Source organism: Phyllobates terribilis, unplaced genomic scaffold (genome assembly GCF_046119375.1).
Source record: "Phyllobates terribilis strain yellow unplaced genomic scaffold, ASM4611937v1 Scaffold_1__5_contigs__length_1240528914, whole genome shotgun sequence".
NCBI lineage: Eukaryota > Metazoa > Chordata > Amphibia > Anura > Dendrobatidae > Phyllobates > Phyllobates terribilis.
In genome coordinates this window covers 569,192,116-569,209,231 of record NW_027362761.1, presented here as the reverse complement: position 1 = coordinate 569,209,231, position 17,116 = coordinate 569,192,116, and the positions used below count along the sequence as shown (strand labels likewise).

General features: G+C 52.9%; 1 protein-coding gene across 1 annotated transcript in view; it reads right to left on the bottom strand.

The window, feature by feature from the left end:
- The window catches only part of ST8SIA3 (ST8 alpha-N-acetyl-neuraminide alpha-2,8-sialyltransferase 3), a 47,244-nt gene extending 43,759 nt beyond the window's left edge, over positions 1-3,485 (bottom strand). The window contains exon 1 of the mRNA XM_073681017.1: positions 2,913-3,485. Within this exon, the coding sequence (XP_073537118.1) occupies positions 2,913-3,091 (179 nt within the window). The 5' untranslated portion in view covers positions 3,092-3,485. The remainder of the gene's footprint in view (positions 1-2,912) is intronic.
- Positions 3,486-17,116: the final 13,631 nt, after the last annotated feature.

Genomic DNA, 17,116 nt, shown 5'->3' with positions numbered 1-17,116 from the left:
GGATAACAATATATGGCAGACCTGGGCAAAGTATGGCCGCTGGCCACATGCGGCCATTTGGGTGTTCCTGTGCCACCCACGGACCGGTACAGCCAAAGGTCTAGATAAATCATTCTGTGTGTGGGATTGTGAGTGGATATAACATTATGTAAGGGGGCTGTGTGGGGAAATCATACTGTGTAGCGGGACTTTGTGGAGACATAATGTATAGGGGGGGCTTTGTGGGGACATACTGTGTAGTGGGGCTGTGAGGGGACATCATACTATGTGGGGGGCTCTTTGGGGACTTCAAACTGTGTAGGGGGACTTTGTGGAGACATACTGTGTAGGGGGCTTTATGGAAACATACTGTATAGAGGGGCTTTGTGGGGACATACTGTGTAGGGGCCTGTGAGGGGATATCATACTATGTGGGGGGCTCTGTGGGGACTTCATACTATGTGGGAACATCATACTGTCTAGGGAGCTTTGCGGGGACAAACTGTGTAGGAGACTGTGAGGGGATATTATACTATGTAGGGGCTCTGTGGGGATTTCACTGTATTGGGGCTTTGTAGGGACATACTATATAAGGGGGCTGTGTGGGGACATCATCCTGTGTAGTGGGACTTTGTGGGGACATACTGTGTAGGGGGGCTTTGTGGGGATATACTATGTAGGGGGGGTGTGTGGGGACATCATACTATGTATGGGGGCTTTGTGGAGACATACTATATAAGGGGGCATCATACTGTGTAGGGGGACTTTGTGGGGACATACTGTGTAGGAGACTGTGAGGGGATATCATACTATGTGAAGGGCTCTGTGGGGTCTTCATACTGTGTGAGAACATCATACTATGTTGGGGGACATTGTGGGGACATACTACGTAGGAGGGTTGTGTGGGGACATCATACTGTGTGTAGGGACTGTATGGGCATCATATTGTGTTGTGACCGGTTGATCAAGGTACGAAGGTTGAATAGCAGAAGGAGACTAATTTGCTGCTTTATATAATTTTTATAAAAAGCAGTAAATTATATGTTTTTTATTAGCTGCTATAGGGAAGAACACCTTACATGTATTAACAGTAGCAGTGAGTCACCAGACTTAATTATTCTCAAGATTAAGTGAAAAAAATTTATACAAAACAATAATAATGAACAGAATAAAGTTCTTCCAATTGGATCTGCCCTACACAACAGTCAGTGTCTCTTGTGGCCCCTTCGGAAAATGAATTGCCCACCTCTGATATATGGCTTAGTCCAGTCTACTATGTTATTCCATATTTTGTGTTCTTGGACAACTTATTTATGGTGGAGCAGCCGCAGGGGGCCCAAGTGGTAAGGGGGCCCACTTCCACCTCCAAAGTAGCAAGCAGCTTCTGACACAGACACAATATTGGACTATAAAGAGCCCATGGGCATGGGCCCCTTCTGCCTGTGTCCACCTGTAGTTAAATTCATACCCTTTTGGCCTCTGCTGGGTTAATGGACCTTTTTGCCTTGTACATCAGGAGCTTTGGCTGGTGTGCACCCTAAGCAGAGGCCTATAACCCCATGTGAACCATTGCTGTGATTAGGTGTTATAGTGGTGCTGCAAATCATCAACCCTGTAGGCCTAGAACATGCACTGGTAATTTTCAGTTACAATTCTGCTGCTGGAAACAGTCAGCAAGCTTGTCAAAAAACTCACCTATCATTTCAATTGAGCTTCTATTATTCAACTCAAATCATCAGAGACTGAGCCAGCAACAAACTTTAGAAGTATTCAGCTCTGAAACCAGCAGAATTGCGATTTCAGCTCTGGAGCATATTACAGGCATGACTCATATTTTGGCTCATATTACACATTTCACAATGGAAAAAAATATCAGTAGGTCCCACAAAGGTAACTAATGATCAGACATACTTGATACTTGCAATATTATCTAAAACATGGCACGAGTTATTCTTTCTGTAAACTTTCTTCTGAGTTGTATCTGTGTCTGAGAAAGCTGGGTGCGATCTCATCTTCCTCTCCTCCTATTATATCTCCTCCAGCTTTCCTAGATTCCTCACTCCATCACTACATTACTAGGCAGCTTTGTCCTTCAGGACTTTAGGAAAAGTTGGGTGACTTCTTTTCCATTAACTCTTAATATTAATTGTCATCCAGCTTTCTCTTGAAGATCTACAACATAGACAATTTGACATTTTATTTTGAGCGATTTCTTTTTAAGAGGCTTTTCCTTTTAACGGGCAATAAAAGATAACGAACTACTCCACCTATCAAGAAACCAAAACTTCATCAACTCTTATATCATCCAAACTTCAATAATAAGGACCGTTCTTCTCTTCGCCCCTGCGCCATATAATCCTCTGGAGTCCAATCTGTGGCTCTCTCCACCAGTTATTGCAGTACTACAACTCTCAGTGTGCCATGCCAGCTGGAAGTTGTAGTCCTAGAAAAAGCTGGAGAGGCCACAAAGTTTGGAGACCCCTTTTCTCTGCGGTTCTTCCTATACACAAAGCAGGGGATCAGCACCTGGGACAGCACCAGGCCTAATATTTTATATGAACTTTTATGTAAAAATCAGGATTTATTAACTAAGTGTAATAATTCAGAACAGCCAAAAAAGGGTTAATTCTACACTGATGTCACAGGGAGGGGCTGCTAATAATAAGACCACTGTGCATTATATGATGGGTGCAGAAGCTGCCATTGTGCTTGCTACACTGCGCCTGCGCCAGGCTGATGGCCATGGAATATAGATGAGGCAGGGACCATGATGTACAATCTCAGCAGTGCCAAACCAGCACCCATCTGCCCCTGGAATAGAGCCCCTGCCAGCCCCCTCCCCTGCCCAGAATGAGCCGATCCCCTGATACAATGTATCCCTCCTGCCCCTCCCCCAGTGATGAGCTGATACAATGTATCAATGTGCTACATACCTGAATCCTGCATGGAACATGTACATCCTGGGACCCCCAGCACTGGCATATTTGGGGGTGGTGAAGATGTTGTCCTTCTTCAGGGACACATAGCTGATGAGGGACAGGATGAGGAGGGCAACGCTCAGCATCACCAGACCCAGCACACTTGCCACCCGCACCATCTTGCAGATTCTCATCCCTGCTCAATGCAGCAACCACATAAGAACTAGGTCGGTGGGGAGACACCAAATGATCAGGAGATAATCCACAGGGAGAGCCCGGAGCCAGGAGATTTAGCAGGAAGATGGAGGGCAGAGCCGCACAGGGGAAATGGCAGCGGATGCGTCTGTGCTGCTGCTGCTAGGAGCCCCCCTCATGGTGCAGCGCCAGCGGCCAGCCTGCCGAGCACTACTGCGCCCGCAATAATGGAGGCCACTGCATCCTGCTCAGCTACTGGAGAAAAGGCGAAGGAAACCCCCCAGACGGCCCGGAATCCCCCTCACACAGCCCGGCTCTCCGTATGCATTGGAGGAGGAGGCAGGGGGCATGCGTAGTGCGGCTCAGCACAGGTTTCCCTCTGCCAGGGATGCCAGGGAGCAACTCTGCCCTCACACAGGAGATGCTCTGCAGCACACAGGAGATGCTCTGCAACACACAGGAGATGCTCTGCAGCACACAGGAGATGCTCTGCAACACACAGGAGATGCTCTGCAACACACAGGAGATGCTCTGTAGCACACAGGAGATGCTCTGCAACACACAGGAGATGATCTGCAACACACAGGAGATGCTCTGCAACACACAGGAGATGCTCCGCTACACACAGGAGATGCTCCGTAGCACACAGGAGATGCTCTGCAGCACACAGGAGATGATCTGCAGCACACAGCAGATGCTCTGCAGCACACAGGAGATGCTCTGCAGCACACAAGAGATGCTCTGCAACACACAGGAGATGCTCTGCAACACATAGGAGATGTTCTGCAACACACAGGAGATGCTCTGCAACACACAGGAGATGCTCCGCTACACACGAGATGCTCCGTAGCACACAGGAGATGCTCTGCAGCACACAGGTGATGATCTGCAGCACACAGCAGATGCTCTGCAGCACACAGGAGATGCTCTGCAGCACACAAGAGATGCTCTGCAACACACAGGAGATGCTCTGCAACACATAGGAGATGTTCTGCAACACACAGGAGATGCTCTGCAGCACACAGGTCTGCTCTGCAACAAAAGGGCAATGTGAAAATCATCATAAAAAGAACTTCTCTATGTGGGTTAGGTGATCTTCATTCATTTGTGTTATTATTTCTGTTTTTTTTTTCATTATGCATTATTGTTACAAACAATACAGTACAATATAACATTAGAAAAATATCTATTATCTATATATTATCTATCCATTATATATCTATCTATGAATCTATTTAGCTGTCTATTATCTATGAATCTATCATCTATCTATTATCTATATATTATCTATCCATTATATATCTATCTATGAATCTATTTAGCTGTCTATTATCTATGAATCTATCATCTATCTATTATCTATCTATCCATTATCTATCTATTATCTATCTATTATCGATCATCTATATCTATTATCTATCATCTATCTATTATATATCTATTATCTATATATCTATTATCTATCTATTATATATCTAATATCTATTAGGGATAGGAACGGTAGGAACGATTGATGGGGGCAATGTCAGACTGGGGTGCCAAGGGACCACCAGGGTCCCACTTTTCAGCTACATGCAAATCTGACATTATTCTCAATCACAAATATATATAACAATGAATTGGGTAGTTTGGTAAATGAATGAGTTGCTGCCTTTGTCTGTAAATAGTACTGCTCATATAAGAGGGTTGTGGCCCACTCTTGCACAAGGACCCATTGAAGGATTCTCCTGTGGGCCAGTCCAAGCCTGAATAGGGAAACATCCAGGGTGGGGACTATGGAAGTCCATGGCATATCATAGTTCTCTTTCTAGTAGCCTGTGGCCATGCTCACATACTGCGCTGCTCTCTCCCCCGCGCTCACATACTGCGCTGCTCTCTCCCCCGTGCTCACATACTGCGCTGCTCTCTCCCCCGCGCTCACATACTGCGCTGCTATCTCCACCGCGCTCACATACTGCGCTGCTCTCTCCCCCGCGCTCACATACTGCGCTGCTATCTCCACCGCGCTCACATACTGCGCTGCTCTCTCCCCCGCGCTCACATACTGCGCTGCTCTCTCCCCCGCGCTCACATACTGCGCTGCTATCTCCACCACGCTCACATACTGCGCTGCTCTCTCCCCGTGCTCACATACTGCGCTGCTCTCTCCCCCGCGCTCACATACTGTGCTGCACTCTCCACCGCGCTCACATACTGCGTTGCTCTCTCCCCCGCGCTCACATACTGCGCTGCTCTCTCCCCCGCGCTCACATACTGTGCTGCTCTCTCCCCCGCGCTCACATACTGCGCTGCTCTCTCCCCCGCACTCACATACTGTGCTGCACTCTCCCCCGCGCTCACATACTGTGCTGCTCTCTCCCACCGCGCTCACATACTGCGCTTCTCTCTCCCCCGCACTCACATACTGTGCTGCACTCTCCCCCGCGCTCACATACTGTGCTGCTCTCTCCCCTGCGCTCACATACTGCGCTGCTATCTCCACCGCGCTCACATACTGTGCTGCTCTCTCCACCGCGCTCACATACTGCGCTGCTCTCTTCATCGCGCTCACATACTGCGCTGCTCTCTCCCCCGCACTCACATACTGTGCTGCACTCTCCCCCGCGCTCACATACTGTGCTGCTCTCTCCACCGCGCTCACATACTGCGCTGCTCACTCCCCCGCGCTCACATACTGCGCTGCTCTCTCCCCCCGCTCACATACTGTGCTGCTCTCTCCCCCGCGCTCATATACTGCGCTGCTCTCTCCCCCGCACTCACATACTGTGCTGCACTCTCCCCCGCGCTCACATACTGTGCTGCTCTCTCCCACCGCGCTCACATACTGCGCTGCTCTCTCCCCCGCACTCACATACTGTGCTGCACTCTCCCCCGCGCTCACATACTGTGCTGCTCTCTCCCCTGCGCTCACATACTGCGCTGCTATCTCCACCGCGCTCACATACTGTGCTGCTCTCTCCACCGCGCTCACATACTGCGCTGCTCTCTCCCCCGCACTCACATACTGCGCTGCTCTCTCCCCCGTGCTCACATACTGCGCTGCTCTCTCCCCCGCGCTCACATACTGCGCTGCTATCTCCACCGCGCTCACATACTGCGCTGCTCTCTCCCCCGCGCTCACATACTGCGCTGCTATCTCCACCGCGCTCACATACTGCGCTGCTCTCTCCCCCGCGCTCACATACTGCGCTGCTATCTCCACCACGCTCACATACTGCGCTGCTCTCTCCCCGTGCTCACATACTGCGCTGCTCTCTCCCCCGCGCTCACATACTGTGCTGCACTCTCCACCGCGCTCACATACTGCGTTGCTCTCTCCCCCGCGCTCACATACTGCGCTGCTCTCTCCCCCGCGCTCACATACTGTGCTGCTCTCTCCCCCGCGCTCACATACTGCGCTGCTCTCTCCCCCGCACTCACATACTGTGCTGCACTCTCCCCCGCGCTCACATACTGTGCTGCTCTCTCCACTGCGCTCACATACTGCGCTGCTCTCTCCCCTGTGCTCACATATTGCGCTGCTCTCTCCCCCGCTCTCACATACTGCGCTGCTCTCTCCCCCGTGCTCACATACTGCGCTGCTCTCTCCACTGCGCTCACATACTGCGCTGCTCTCTCCCCTGTGCTCACATACTGCGCTGCTCTCTCCGCCGCGCTCACATACTGCGCTGCTCTCTCCCCCGTGCTCACATACTGCGCTGCTCTCTCCCCCGTGCTCACATACTGCGCTGCTCTCTCCACTGCGCTCACATACTGCGCTGCTCTCTCCCCTGTGCTCACATATTGCGCTGCTCTCTCCCCCGCTCTCACATACTGCGCTGCTCTCTCCCCCGCGCTCACATACTGCGCTGCTCTCTCCACTGCGCTCACATACTGCGCTGCTCTCTCCCCTGTGCTCACATACTGCGCTGCTCTCTCCGCCGCGCTCACATACTGCGCTGCTCTCTCCCCCGCGCTCACATACTGCGCTGCTCTCTCCCCGTGCTCACATACTGTGCTGCTCTCTCTCCGTGCTCACATACTGCGCTGCTCTCTCCGCCGCGCTCACATACTGCGCTGCTCTCTCCCCCGCGCTCACATACTGCTCTTCTCTCTCCCTTGCGCTCACATACTGCGCTGCTCTCTCCGCCGCGCTCACATACTGCGCTGCTCTCTCCCCCGCGCTCACATACTGCGCTGCTCTCTCCCCGTGCTCACATACTGTGCTGCTCTCTCTCCGTGCTCACATACTGCGCTGCTCTCTCCGCCGCGCTCACATACTGCGCAGCTCTCTCCCCCGCGCTCACATACTGCGCTGCTCTCTCCCCGTGCTCACATACTGTGCTGCTCTCTCTCCGTGCTCACATACTGCGCTGCTCTCTCCGCCGCGCTCACATACTGCGCTGCTCTCTCCCCCGCGCTCACATACTGCGCTGCTCTCTCCCCGTGCTCACATACTGTGCTGCTCTCTCTCCGTGCTCACATACTGCTCTTCTCTCTCCCTTGCGCTCACATACTGCGCTGCTCTCTCCACCGTGCTCACATACTGCTCTTCTCTCTCCCCCGCGCTCACATACTGGATCAAGGGACCTCATTTATGTCAAAGGTGATGAGGGAGTTGTGAAAAACTCAGCAAATCACACAACTACGGAGCTCAGTCTACCATCCACAGACAGCCGGCTTGGTGGAAAGGTTCAACAAAACCTTGAGGGCCATGTTAGAGAAGGTCATAGAGAAGGACGGCCGAGACTGGGACTGCCTACTGCAATACCTTCTTTTCTCAATCAGAGAAGTACCACAGTCCTCTACTGGATTCTCCCCTTTTGAACTGTTGTATGGCTGACACCCCCATGGACTCCTGGATGTAGCAAAGGAGACCTGGGAGGCGGAGTCTACACCCTACAAGAGTGTAATCAAACACGTGGCCCAGATGCAAGAGAGAATTGCCAAGGTGATGCCTATCGTGAAAGAACACCTCCTCAAAGCACAAGAGGCACAATCTAGGGCAGGGGTCTCAAACTCGGCTGGGTATATGGGCCACAAATGGAAAAAATTTGAATTTGGGGGGCCGCATTTTTTGTTCAATGTGACATTTTTAGTGATACCATTTTTTTTTTGTATACACCTTTTGAACATTTTTGCCGTGTTTATTTTTTATGGCTTGGGTCGTTATGGATGTGGCGATAATAAACGTGTACTTTTTTGTGTTTACTTTAGTTTACATATTAAACAGCATTTTTAGTGCCCAATATTTTTTCATGCTTTAATTTTATTTTTTTGATTTTTACAATTTTCTTTCCTCCAATTGGCCACATACAGTAAAATTGTCATACCATTAGCATCATATAGTAATAATGGCAAACATCTTGTAGTAATGTCCCCATCTTGTACTAATGTGCCCCATCCAGGTCCCCATCCTGTGGCTATGTGCCCCATCCAGGTCCCCATCCTGTGGCTATGTGCCCCATCCAGGTCCCCATCCTGTGGCTATGTGCCCCATCCAGGTCCCCATCCTGTGGCTATGTGCCCCATCCAGGTGCCCATCCTGTGGCAATGTTCCCGATCCAGGTCCCCATCCTGTGGCAATGTTCCCGATCCAGGTCCCCATCTTGTGGCTATGTGACCATCCAGGTTTCCATCTTGTGGCAATGTTCCCCATCCTGGCCCCCATCTTGTACTAATGTGCCTCATCCAGGTACCCATCCTGTGGCTATGTGCCCCATCCAGGTCCCCATCCTGTGGCTATGTGCCCCATCCAGGTCCCCATCCTGTGGCAATGTTCCCGATCCAGGTCCCCATCTTGTGGCTATGTGCCCCATCCATGTCCCCATCTTGTGGCTATGTGCCCCATCCAGGTCCCCATCTTGTGGCTATGTGCCCCATCCAGGTCCCCATCTTGAGGCTATGTGCCCCATCCAGGTCCCCATCTTGAGGCTATGTGCCCCATCCAGGTCCCCATCTTGTGGCTATGTGCCCCATCCAGGTCCCCATCTTGAGGCTATGTGCCCCATCCAGGTCCCCATCTTGTGGCTATGTGCCCCATCCAGGTCCCCATCTTGTGGCTATGTGCCCCATCCAGGTCCCCATCTTGTGGCTATGTGCCCCATCCAGGTCCCCATCTTGAGGCTATGTGCCCCATCCAGGTCCCCATCTTGTGGCTATGTGCCCCATCCAGGTCCCCATCTTGTGGCTATGTGCCCCATCCAGGTCCCCTCATGTGGCTATGTGCCCCATCCAGGTCCCCATCCTGTGGCTATGTGCCTCATCCAGGTACCCATCCTGTGGCTATGTGCCCCATCCAAGTCCCCATCCTGTGGCTATGTGCCCCATCCAGGTCCCCATCCTGTGGCAATGTTCCCAATCCAGGTCCCCATCTTGTGGCTATGTGCCCCATCCATGTCCCCATCTTGTGGCTATGTGCCCCATCCAGGTCCCCATCTTGTGGCTATGTGCCCCATCCATGTCCCCATCTTGAGGCTATGTGCCCCATCCAGGTCCCCATCTTGAGGCTATGTGCCCCATCCAGGTCCCCATCTTGTGGCTATGTGCCCCATCCAGGTCCCCATCTTGAGGCTATGTGCCCCATCCAGGTCCCCATCTTGTGGCTATGTGCCCCATCCAGGTCCCCATCTTGTGGCTATGTGCCCCATCCATGTCCCCATCTTGTGGCTATGTGCCCCATCCAGGTCCCCATCTTGAGGCTATGTGCCCCATCCAGGTCCCCATCTTGTGGCTATGTGCCCCATCCAGGTCCCCATCTTGTGGCTATGTGCCCCATCCAGGTCCCCTCATGTGGCTATGTGCCCCATCCAGGTCCCCTCTTGTGGCTATGTGCCCCATCCAGGTCCCCATCTTGTGGCTATGTGCCCCATCCAGGTCCCCATCCTGTGGCTATGTGCCCCATCCAGGTCCCCTCTTGTGGCTATGTGCCCCATCCAGGTCCCCTCTTGTGGCTATGTGCCCCATCCAGGTCCCCTCTTGTGGCTATGTGCCCCATCCCAGTCCCCATGTTGTGGCTCTGTGCCCCCTGTGCTGTTCTTCACACACATAAAAAAAAAAGATGATTCTCACCTGTCCTCCGTTCCCTCGGCGTCCTTCCTGCAGATGTGGCCCGCAGGCACCACAGAGTCCGACCCCTTGACGATCCCGACCTGGTCCAGGAGGAGCCGCCGACAGCAGCGCTGCATTGCCGCACACAGACTGTCTCCCAGCACAGCATTTCCAATGCCAGCCGCCGGCCAATCAGAGGCCAGCAGCTGACATCTGCGTATGGCAATGACGTCATACTCGCTGCGCCGACACGCAGATATCAGCTGCTGGCCTCTGATTGGCCAGCGGCTGTCATTGGAAATGCTGTGCTGGGAGACAGTCTCTGTGTGCGGCAATGCAGCGCTGCTGTCGGCGGCTCCTCCTGGACCAGGTCGGGATCGTCAAGGGGTTTGTGCCTGCGGGCCGCATAAAGCAGCCTCAGGGGCCGCATGCGGCCCGCGGGCCGCGTGTTTGAGACCCCTGATCTAGGGTGTACAATAGATCGGCAAGAGTGAGACACTTCAACCCTGGGTATCGGGTACTGGTGCTGGTGACTCGCCCCCTGGGCCGTGGGGCACCCGGAACCGGGCTTTAGTGCGATGATGGGGTTAGTAGTGGCAACCCGATCCCGTGGCTCAAGGTGGTCAGACCAAATGCTGTGGCAGTCTATTTGTAGAGTTATGAATGTCCGACTACGCCACCCGTGGATTGCGGTCAGGGATGACCGACGCTGCTAGGCAGACCGCTGGGGCTGATGTTGGTGTGCAGCACAGGGGTAGGATAACTCCCCACGGGAAGAGTGTAGCTTCAGGGCAGCGTATGTGAATGCTGGGGGTGATAGTGCAGGCCGCAGTAATAAGAGTGCAGAGTCCTCTTCAAACAGTCCAGGGTCTTTATTGTTGGTATTACTAATGACCCAACAGGAGTACCGGGCAGGAATGAGCCTGGGTGTCTGAGAGCATTCGGGCGAGCTCCACTGGTCAGGGTGAGTGTGAAGGCCTACCGTTCTCTCTCTGCCCTTGCTGACTATCCCCCTTTTCGTGGTGTGATAGCCCACGTCCCTGAGCTGGCCGTGTACTTCGCCTGTATGGCTTGCGACTCGGGCCTTAGGTACCTTTTGCCTCTCCGTGCTGTACTGGTCCCTCTGTGTGGCGGAGCCTCCAGGCTTCTTAGGCCAAGGGACCTGAAATCCCTTGCGGGTTGGTTCTCTGCTGCCGGGCTTGCAACCCTGACAGCCTTGGACCCCAATGTCCAGTAGTGATTCTCTCAGCCAGGACCGGCTCTCGTCGCCTCTGTCCCTGGCTCGCAGCTTCTCCTCTGCCTCACGGACTCCTTGGCTACAGCTGAACTGTCCCTCCTTCTCTGAGATTAGTCTCAGTCCTGAGCTAGGTCGTCCAGTTCTCTCTAACCCTGCCCTCAGTTCCAGCTTTTATAGAGGCAGCCTGCTCCCCCTACTGGCCTGGGACAGGAGGTGCTGTATGCTAATTGTCCCTGACCAGGGGACCTCCCTCCTGCTCTCAGACACAGCCTTTAATATTTGTGACATCCTGGCCTGGGGTGACACATTCCCCCCTAGTAAAATTTAGTACTCCGGGACTAAACAGGAAACACAAATACAGGGTATAAAAGACAACATTAATACATGGCAACAAACAAAACACAATTGAGTTCTTTAGGTCACAGTGTGGTCTGTGACCGGATGTCCATATCACCAACAAAAGGAGAGGGTCACAGTATGATCCGTGACCGGGTGTCCATTTCACTAACACAACGGGAGCCTTAACCAGGTGGGGGTCTGTCCTTGCCCCGAGTCCTTGACAGTCTTTATTCATTCCTTTGGTTAGGCTCCGAACATATTTACAAGGGAGTCCCGGTTACTCAAAGTTCATAACCTGTTAGTCCATGTATCTAGAAAAACTGGGAAAACAGTATTAATAACCAGGGTACAAACAGAAAACATTAAATATATACATTGTGCATTTAGATCTTCCAGCGAGCTGGTATTTGACCCCTAGTGCTCCGGGTTGACCTCCATAACCCACTGTCTGGTGGTGGTCTAACCTGGCTTTCCCCACTAGTATTAAGGGTGCAGCTACTAGCTGGGTTTACAGGCAGGGCAGGCATCTGTCTGCAGGTCCTTTGGCTTACCGCAGGCATGGCAGGCTCACTGTCAGTAGAGGGTTGACTCTCCTGGGCTGCTGGCATGGGTTCTTCTGCCTCTGGGGCTGCTTGTTCTTCTTGTTCTTCTGTAGGCTCCTGCTGGGTAGGCTGAAGGAAGTGTAGGACGGGTACCACTATCGCGTCATTTATCCGAGTCCAGGTCCGGGGGAACTCTCCGAGAACTGTGCTGATCATTTCTTCCTTGTCCTCAGCGGGTTCAAGGTCATCTTGATCTTCACTTGGACTCTGTAGTTGCTCGGGGCACCGTTTTAGGTGGTCTCTGGAGACAGTGCTAGTGGTTTGTCCTCCATCCTTGGTAATCACACATACCTTCGGGTTGTTGTGGTCGGACTGCAATACTGTGTACGGGTCTCTCTCCCACTGGTCATCTAGCTTGTGAAGCCTTCTCTTCTGCTTCAGGACCTGCTCTCCAGGCTCCAGGGGACCAGCTGTGGCGTGTTGGTTGAAGAGCCTCTCTTGCTTTTCTCTCGCTTGAGCCAGACTCCCCTCCACACTCTCCTGTACCTTCTTGTACTGTAGCCGCCGTTCCGTATCCCAGTCCGCGTCTGGGGAGGTGTCCTCGGGTGTCAGGACTCCCATCTCCAGGTCTATCGGCAGCTTACCTGGTCTTGCTCGCATCAGGTAAGCCGGGGTGCAATTTGTAGCATTCACCGGGATATGGTTGTACAAGTCTACCAGGTCTGGCAGCTTCTCCGGCCACAGGCTGCGTTCCTCCAGGGGCAACGTCTTGAGGAGATCAATGACGATATTGTTCATTTTCTCACACAGCCCGTTGGTTTGCGGGTGGTAAGGCCTTCTCCGAATCTTCCTACAGCCGTAGAGGTTGCAGAACTCCTGGAATACTTCCGCCTCAAACGCTGGACCTTGATCTGTCAAGACCTGTTCCGGATACCTGTATGGACGGCAGAAGTGTTGCTGGAAGGCTCTGGCCGCTGTTTGGGCTGTCAGGTCTTTAACAGGAACCACCACCAGGAACCGGGAATAGTGGTCCACTATTGTCAGGGCATAGACGTAGCCCGACCGGCTTGGAGCCAGTTTCACATGGTCCAGAGCTACCAGCTCAAGAGGCTGCCTGGTGACGATGGGCATCAAGGGTGTCTTCTGGCTGGTACGTTCCTTCCTTCTGAGGTGACATGGGCCGCAGTCCCTGCTCCACTTCTCTATGGCCCCTCTCATACCGATCCAGTAGAACCGCTCTCTCAGTAGGAACTCCAGTTTCTTCCACCCGAAGTGTCCCGCTCTGTCATGGTAGGCCTCCAGGACCATCGCTGCATCCCGTCTCGGGACCACTACCTGCCAGGTCAGCTCGTGCGTCCGGTGGTTGACAAGCCTTCTGCACAGCTTACCTTCGTAAAGTAATAGCCTGCTTTTCTCCTTCCATAACTGCTTGGCTTCCTCTGGAGCGTCCGGGCCAGGGCTAGCGTCTGCCTGGGTTAACATGTCTGTCACCAGGCGTACTGCAGGGTCACTATCTTGCATTTCAGCCCAGCCGTGGTGGGGTAAGGGGTTGAACATGACGGTGGTTAGGTCTTTGTCTCTTACCCGGTGAGAATACTGAGTGGCCCCATACCGGTGGAACGCAGGGAGCTCTACTTCCTCCAGCTCTTCCGAGTCTTCTTCTCCTTCGGGTAGGTGGGCCATTCTTGATAGAGCGTCTGCATTGGCGTTGGTTCTGCCTGCCCAGTATTTGACTGTGAAGTCATAATTTGATAGCCGGGCCATCCACCGCTGTTCTAGGGCACCAAGTCTTGCATTGTCCAGGTGTGTCAACGGGTTGTTGTCCGTGTACACGGTGAACTTTGCGGAGGCCAGGTAATGTTTAAACCGTTCTGTGATGGCCCACACCACTGCCAAGAATTCTAGCTTGAAGGAGCTATAATTCTCCGGGTTCCTTTCAGTGGGCCTCAGCTTCCGGCTGGCGTACGCAATCACCCTTTCTCTGCCCTGTTGGTTTTGGGACAGTACGGCTCCTAGCCCCACATTACTGGCGTCTGTGTGGAGGATAAAAGGCTGGCCATAATCGGGGTAGGCCAGGATCTCATCCCCCGTGAGGGCCATCTTCAACTGGCGGAAGTACTCCTCTTCCGGCTTGTCCCACTTGAAGGGTGGCTTGTGACTTCTGGATTTAGACTGACCTATCAGGAGGTCCTGCATTGGAGCTGCCATCTTAGTGAACCCGGGAATGAACCTTCGGTAGTAGCCTACCAACCCGAGGAATTGCCTCACTTCTTTGATGCTAGAGGGGCTTGGCCAGCTCTTGATGGCTGTAACCTTGTCGGGGTCGGGGGCTACTCCCTCAGCACTCACCACGTGCCCTAGGTACTGTACCTTCGGTTTTAACAGGTGACACTTTGAGGGCTTCACTTTCAGGCCATAGCCTGCCAGGGCACCTCGGCCAGGTGCTTTAGATGGTCCTCGTAAGTCTTCGGATAGACAATCACGTCGTCCAGGTAAAGTAGGACCGTCTCGAAGTTTCGGTGCCCTAGACAGCATTCCATCAGCCTCTGGAAGATCCCAGGTGCATTGCAGAGCCCGAATGGCATACAGTTGAATTCACTCAATCCCATCGGGGTGGTGAAGGCGGTCTTCTCCTTGTCAGCCTCTGCCACAGGAACCCGCCAGTACCCGCTAGTAAGGTCCAAAGTAGAGAAGAAATTAGCTGATTTTAGAGCTGCTAAAGACTCCTCTATCCTAGGTAACGGGTACGCGTCTTTATGGGTGATACGATTGATTTGTCTATAGTCCACGCACATTCTCATGGTACCGTCTTTCTTTTTTACCAGAACCAAGGGGGCTGCCCAGGGGCTACAGCTGCCTCTAATGACCCCGGCTTCTTTAATTTCTCTCAGCATGCCCTTTGCGTTCTGATAATGTGCAGGGGGTACAGGTCTGTGTCTCTCTTTTATTGGTGGGTGGCTCCCCGTGGGGATGTGGTGTTCTACCCCTTTCACCCTGCCGAAGTCTAGCGGGTGCTTACTAAAGATTCTCTCGTACTCCTGAACCACCCGGTAGACTCCTTGTTTTTGGTGCGAGGGAGTGGAGTCAGCACCCACGTGGAGTTTCTGGCACCAGTCCTCCTTGTGTTTCTGGGAGCCATTATCCTCCACCGGTGGAGATGGAGGCAAGGGTTCCACGACCCTGAGAGCATTGTGTTCGACAGCAAACAATTTGGCTAGTGTAGCGTACCGGGGCAAGTGTACTTCTCTTTCCCCAATGTTTAAGATCCGGACGGGCACCCTTCCATGGCGGACATCAACCACCCCCCAGGCTGTCAAAATGGTGGGCCTGCTGTCTGAGTACACGGGTTCTACCATGGCTTGGTAGTCTCTCCCTCTTAACCCGATTGCAGTCCGACACCAGATCATCATTTCACTTTTGGGAGGCATGGCAATGGGGAACGGGTCGCTCATCCTCACGCTACCGATCTCACCACCAGACAGTTCTACCTGTTGCCGTCTCATCAGGGCTCTTATCTCTTTCTGGAGGACCCTCTGTTGGCTGGAGCTCGCATTCATCGCCACCTGCTGCAAAATCACAATTACTTCTGAAAGACAATTTTCAATCACATTAGTACCCAAGGTTATTTTAGGGTGACTTTCAAGACGGTCAATGTCCACAATGATCACTCCCTGTGCCGGCAGTTCAACCTTACCAATCTTGATAGTCATCTCTCTGAACCCCACCTGCGGCACGGGTTGGCCATTGCTGGCGATGATGCTTAAGTCATCGTCTGTATAGCGGGTTATGTCAGCGTCACTCCAGTACCGCTTGAAAAGTACGTAGGGGATGGTATTCACTTGAGATCCGGTGTCCAGCAGTGCACTCATGGGGATACCATCCAGCACTACAGGTAAGACCGGGCATCCCCCCACGTACTTATCACGCCAATTAGACGGGCCTGATGACCTTATGCCTGGGGGTTGGCCCTCTGCCCCAGGTCGGACCCATTTAAAGTACAGTACCTGGCTACGTGTCCCGGCTGGCTGCAACGGCGGCAAATTGGCTGTCCATCCTCGGTGTAATGGTTGGCGGGCCTCCCTCTGAACGACGGGATCCTCCTCTGTCGACGCCACGGGACATCCTCCGGACTGGAAGCCAGCTTGATTGGTCTTGACGGTTCCATCTGCAACGACTGTATGGTCTTGGTCAGTGCAGCCACACTCTTTGTTAGTTCTTGGACCTGATGGTGCAGGTTTGCAGGCTGGGATGGATTTAGGGCCTGCGCATCAGCCCCCACAAGGTCTGCGGGGTAGGGCGTCGCCTCCTGGTGGTAAGTGATGGCAGGGCGCACCTGGTGCGGGTTCTCGGAGCACCCGGATGGCCCTATCTTTGAACTGCGCAAAAGTCAAATCGGGGTTCTGTAGGGTCATGAGGTGCAGCTGGGTTCTGTGGGCGCTGGACAGCAGACCTTCTATGAACTGGTCAGTCAACAGTTTATCGGTGTCCTGCACGCTGCCAGGGTCAGCTTGTTTAATTGCTCCCAGAGCTTTTTGCAGGTTCAAGGCATAGTCTCTGATACTATCTTGGGCTCGTTGCTTACAGCCATAGAACCGCATTTTGATTTCTGCTGAGGTACGGGTGTCAAAAGTACCCCGCAGCCGGGTCAGAATGTCCTTTACAGTCCTTTTCTCCTCATCTGACCATGATTTCACTTCCCGCTGGGCTGCACCGGTTAGTTGCCCCGTCAGAATGCTCACTTTCTGTTCTTCTGTCAGGGGATAAACTTTAAATAAACTGTGCAGTCTTTCCTTAAAGTCAGTTAATGTATGGGATTCCCCTGAGTATTGAGGCAGCCAGGCTGCTCCGGGGATGTAGGGCATGGAGAACGGCATCAC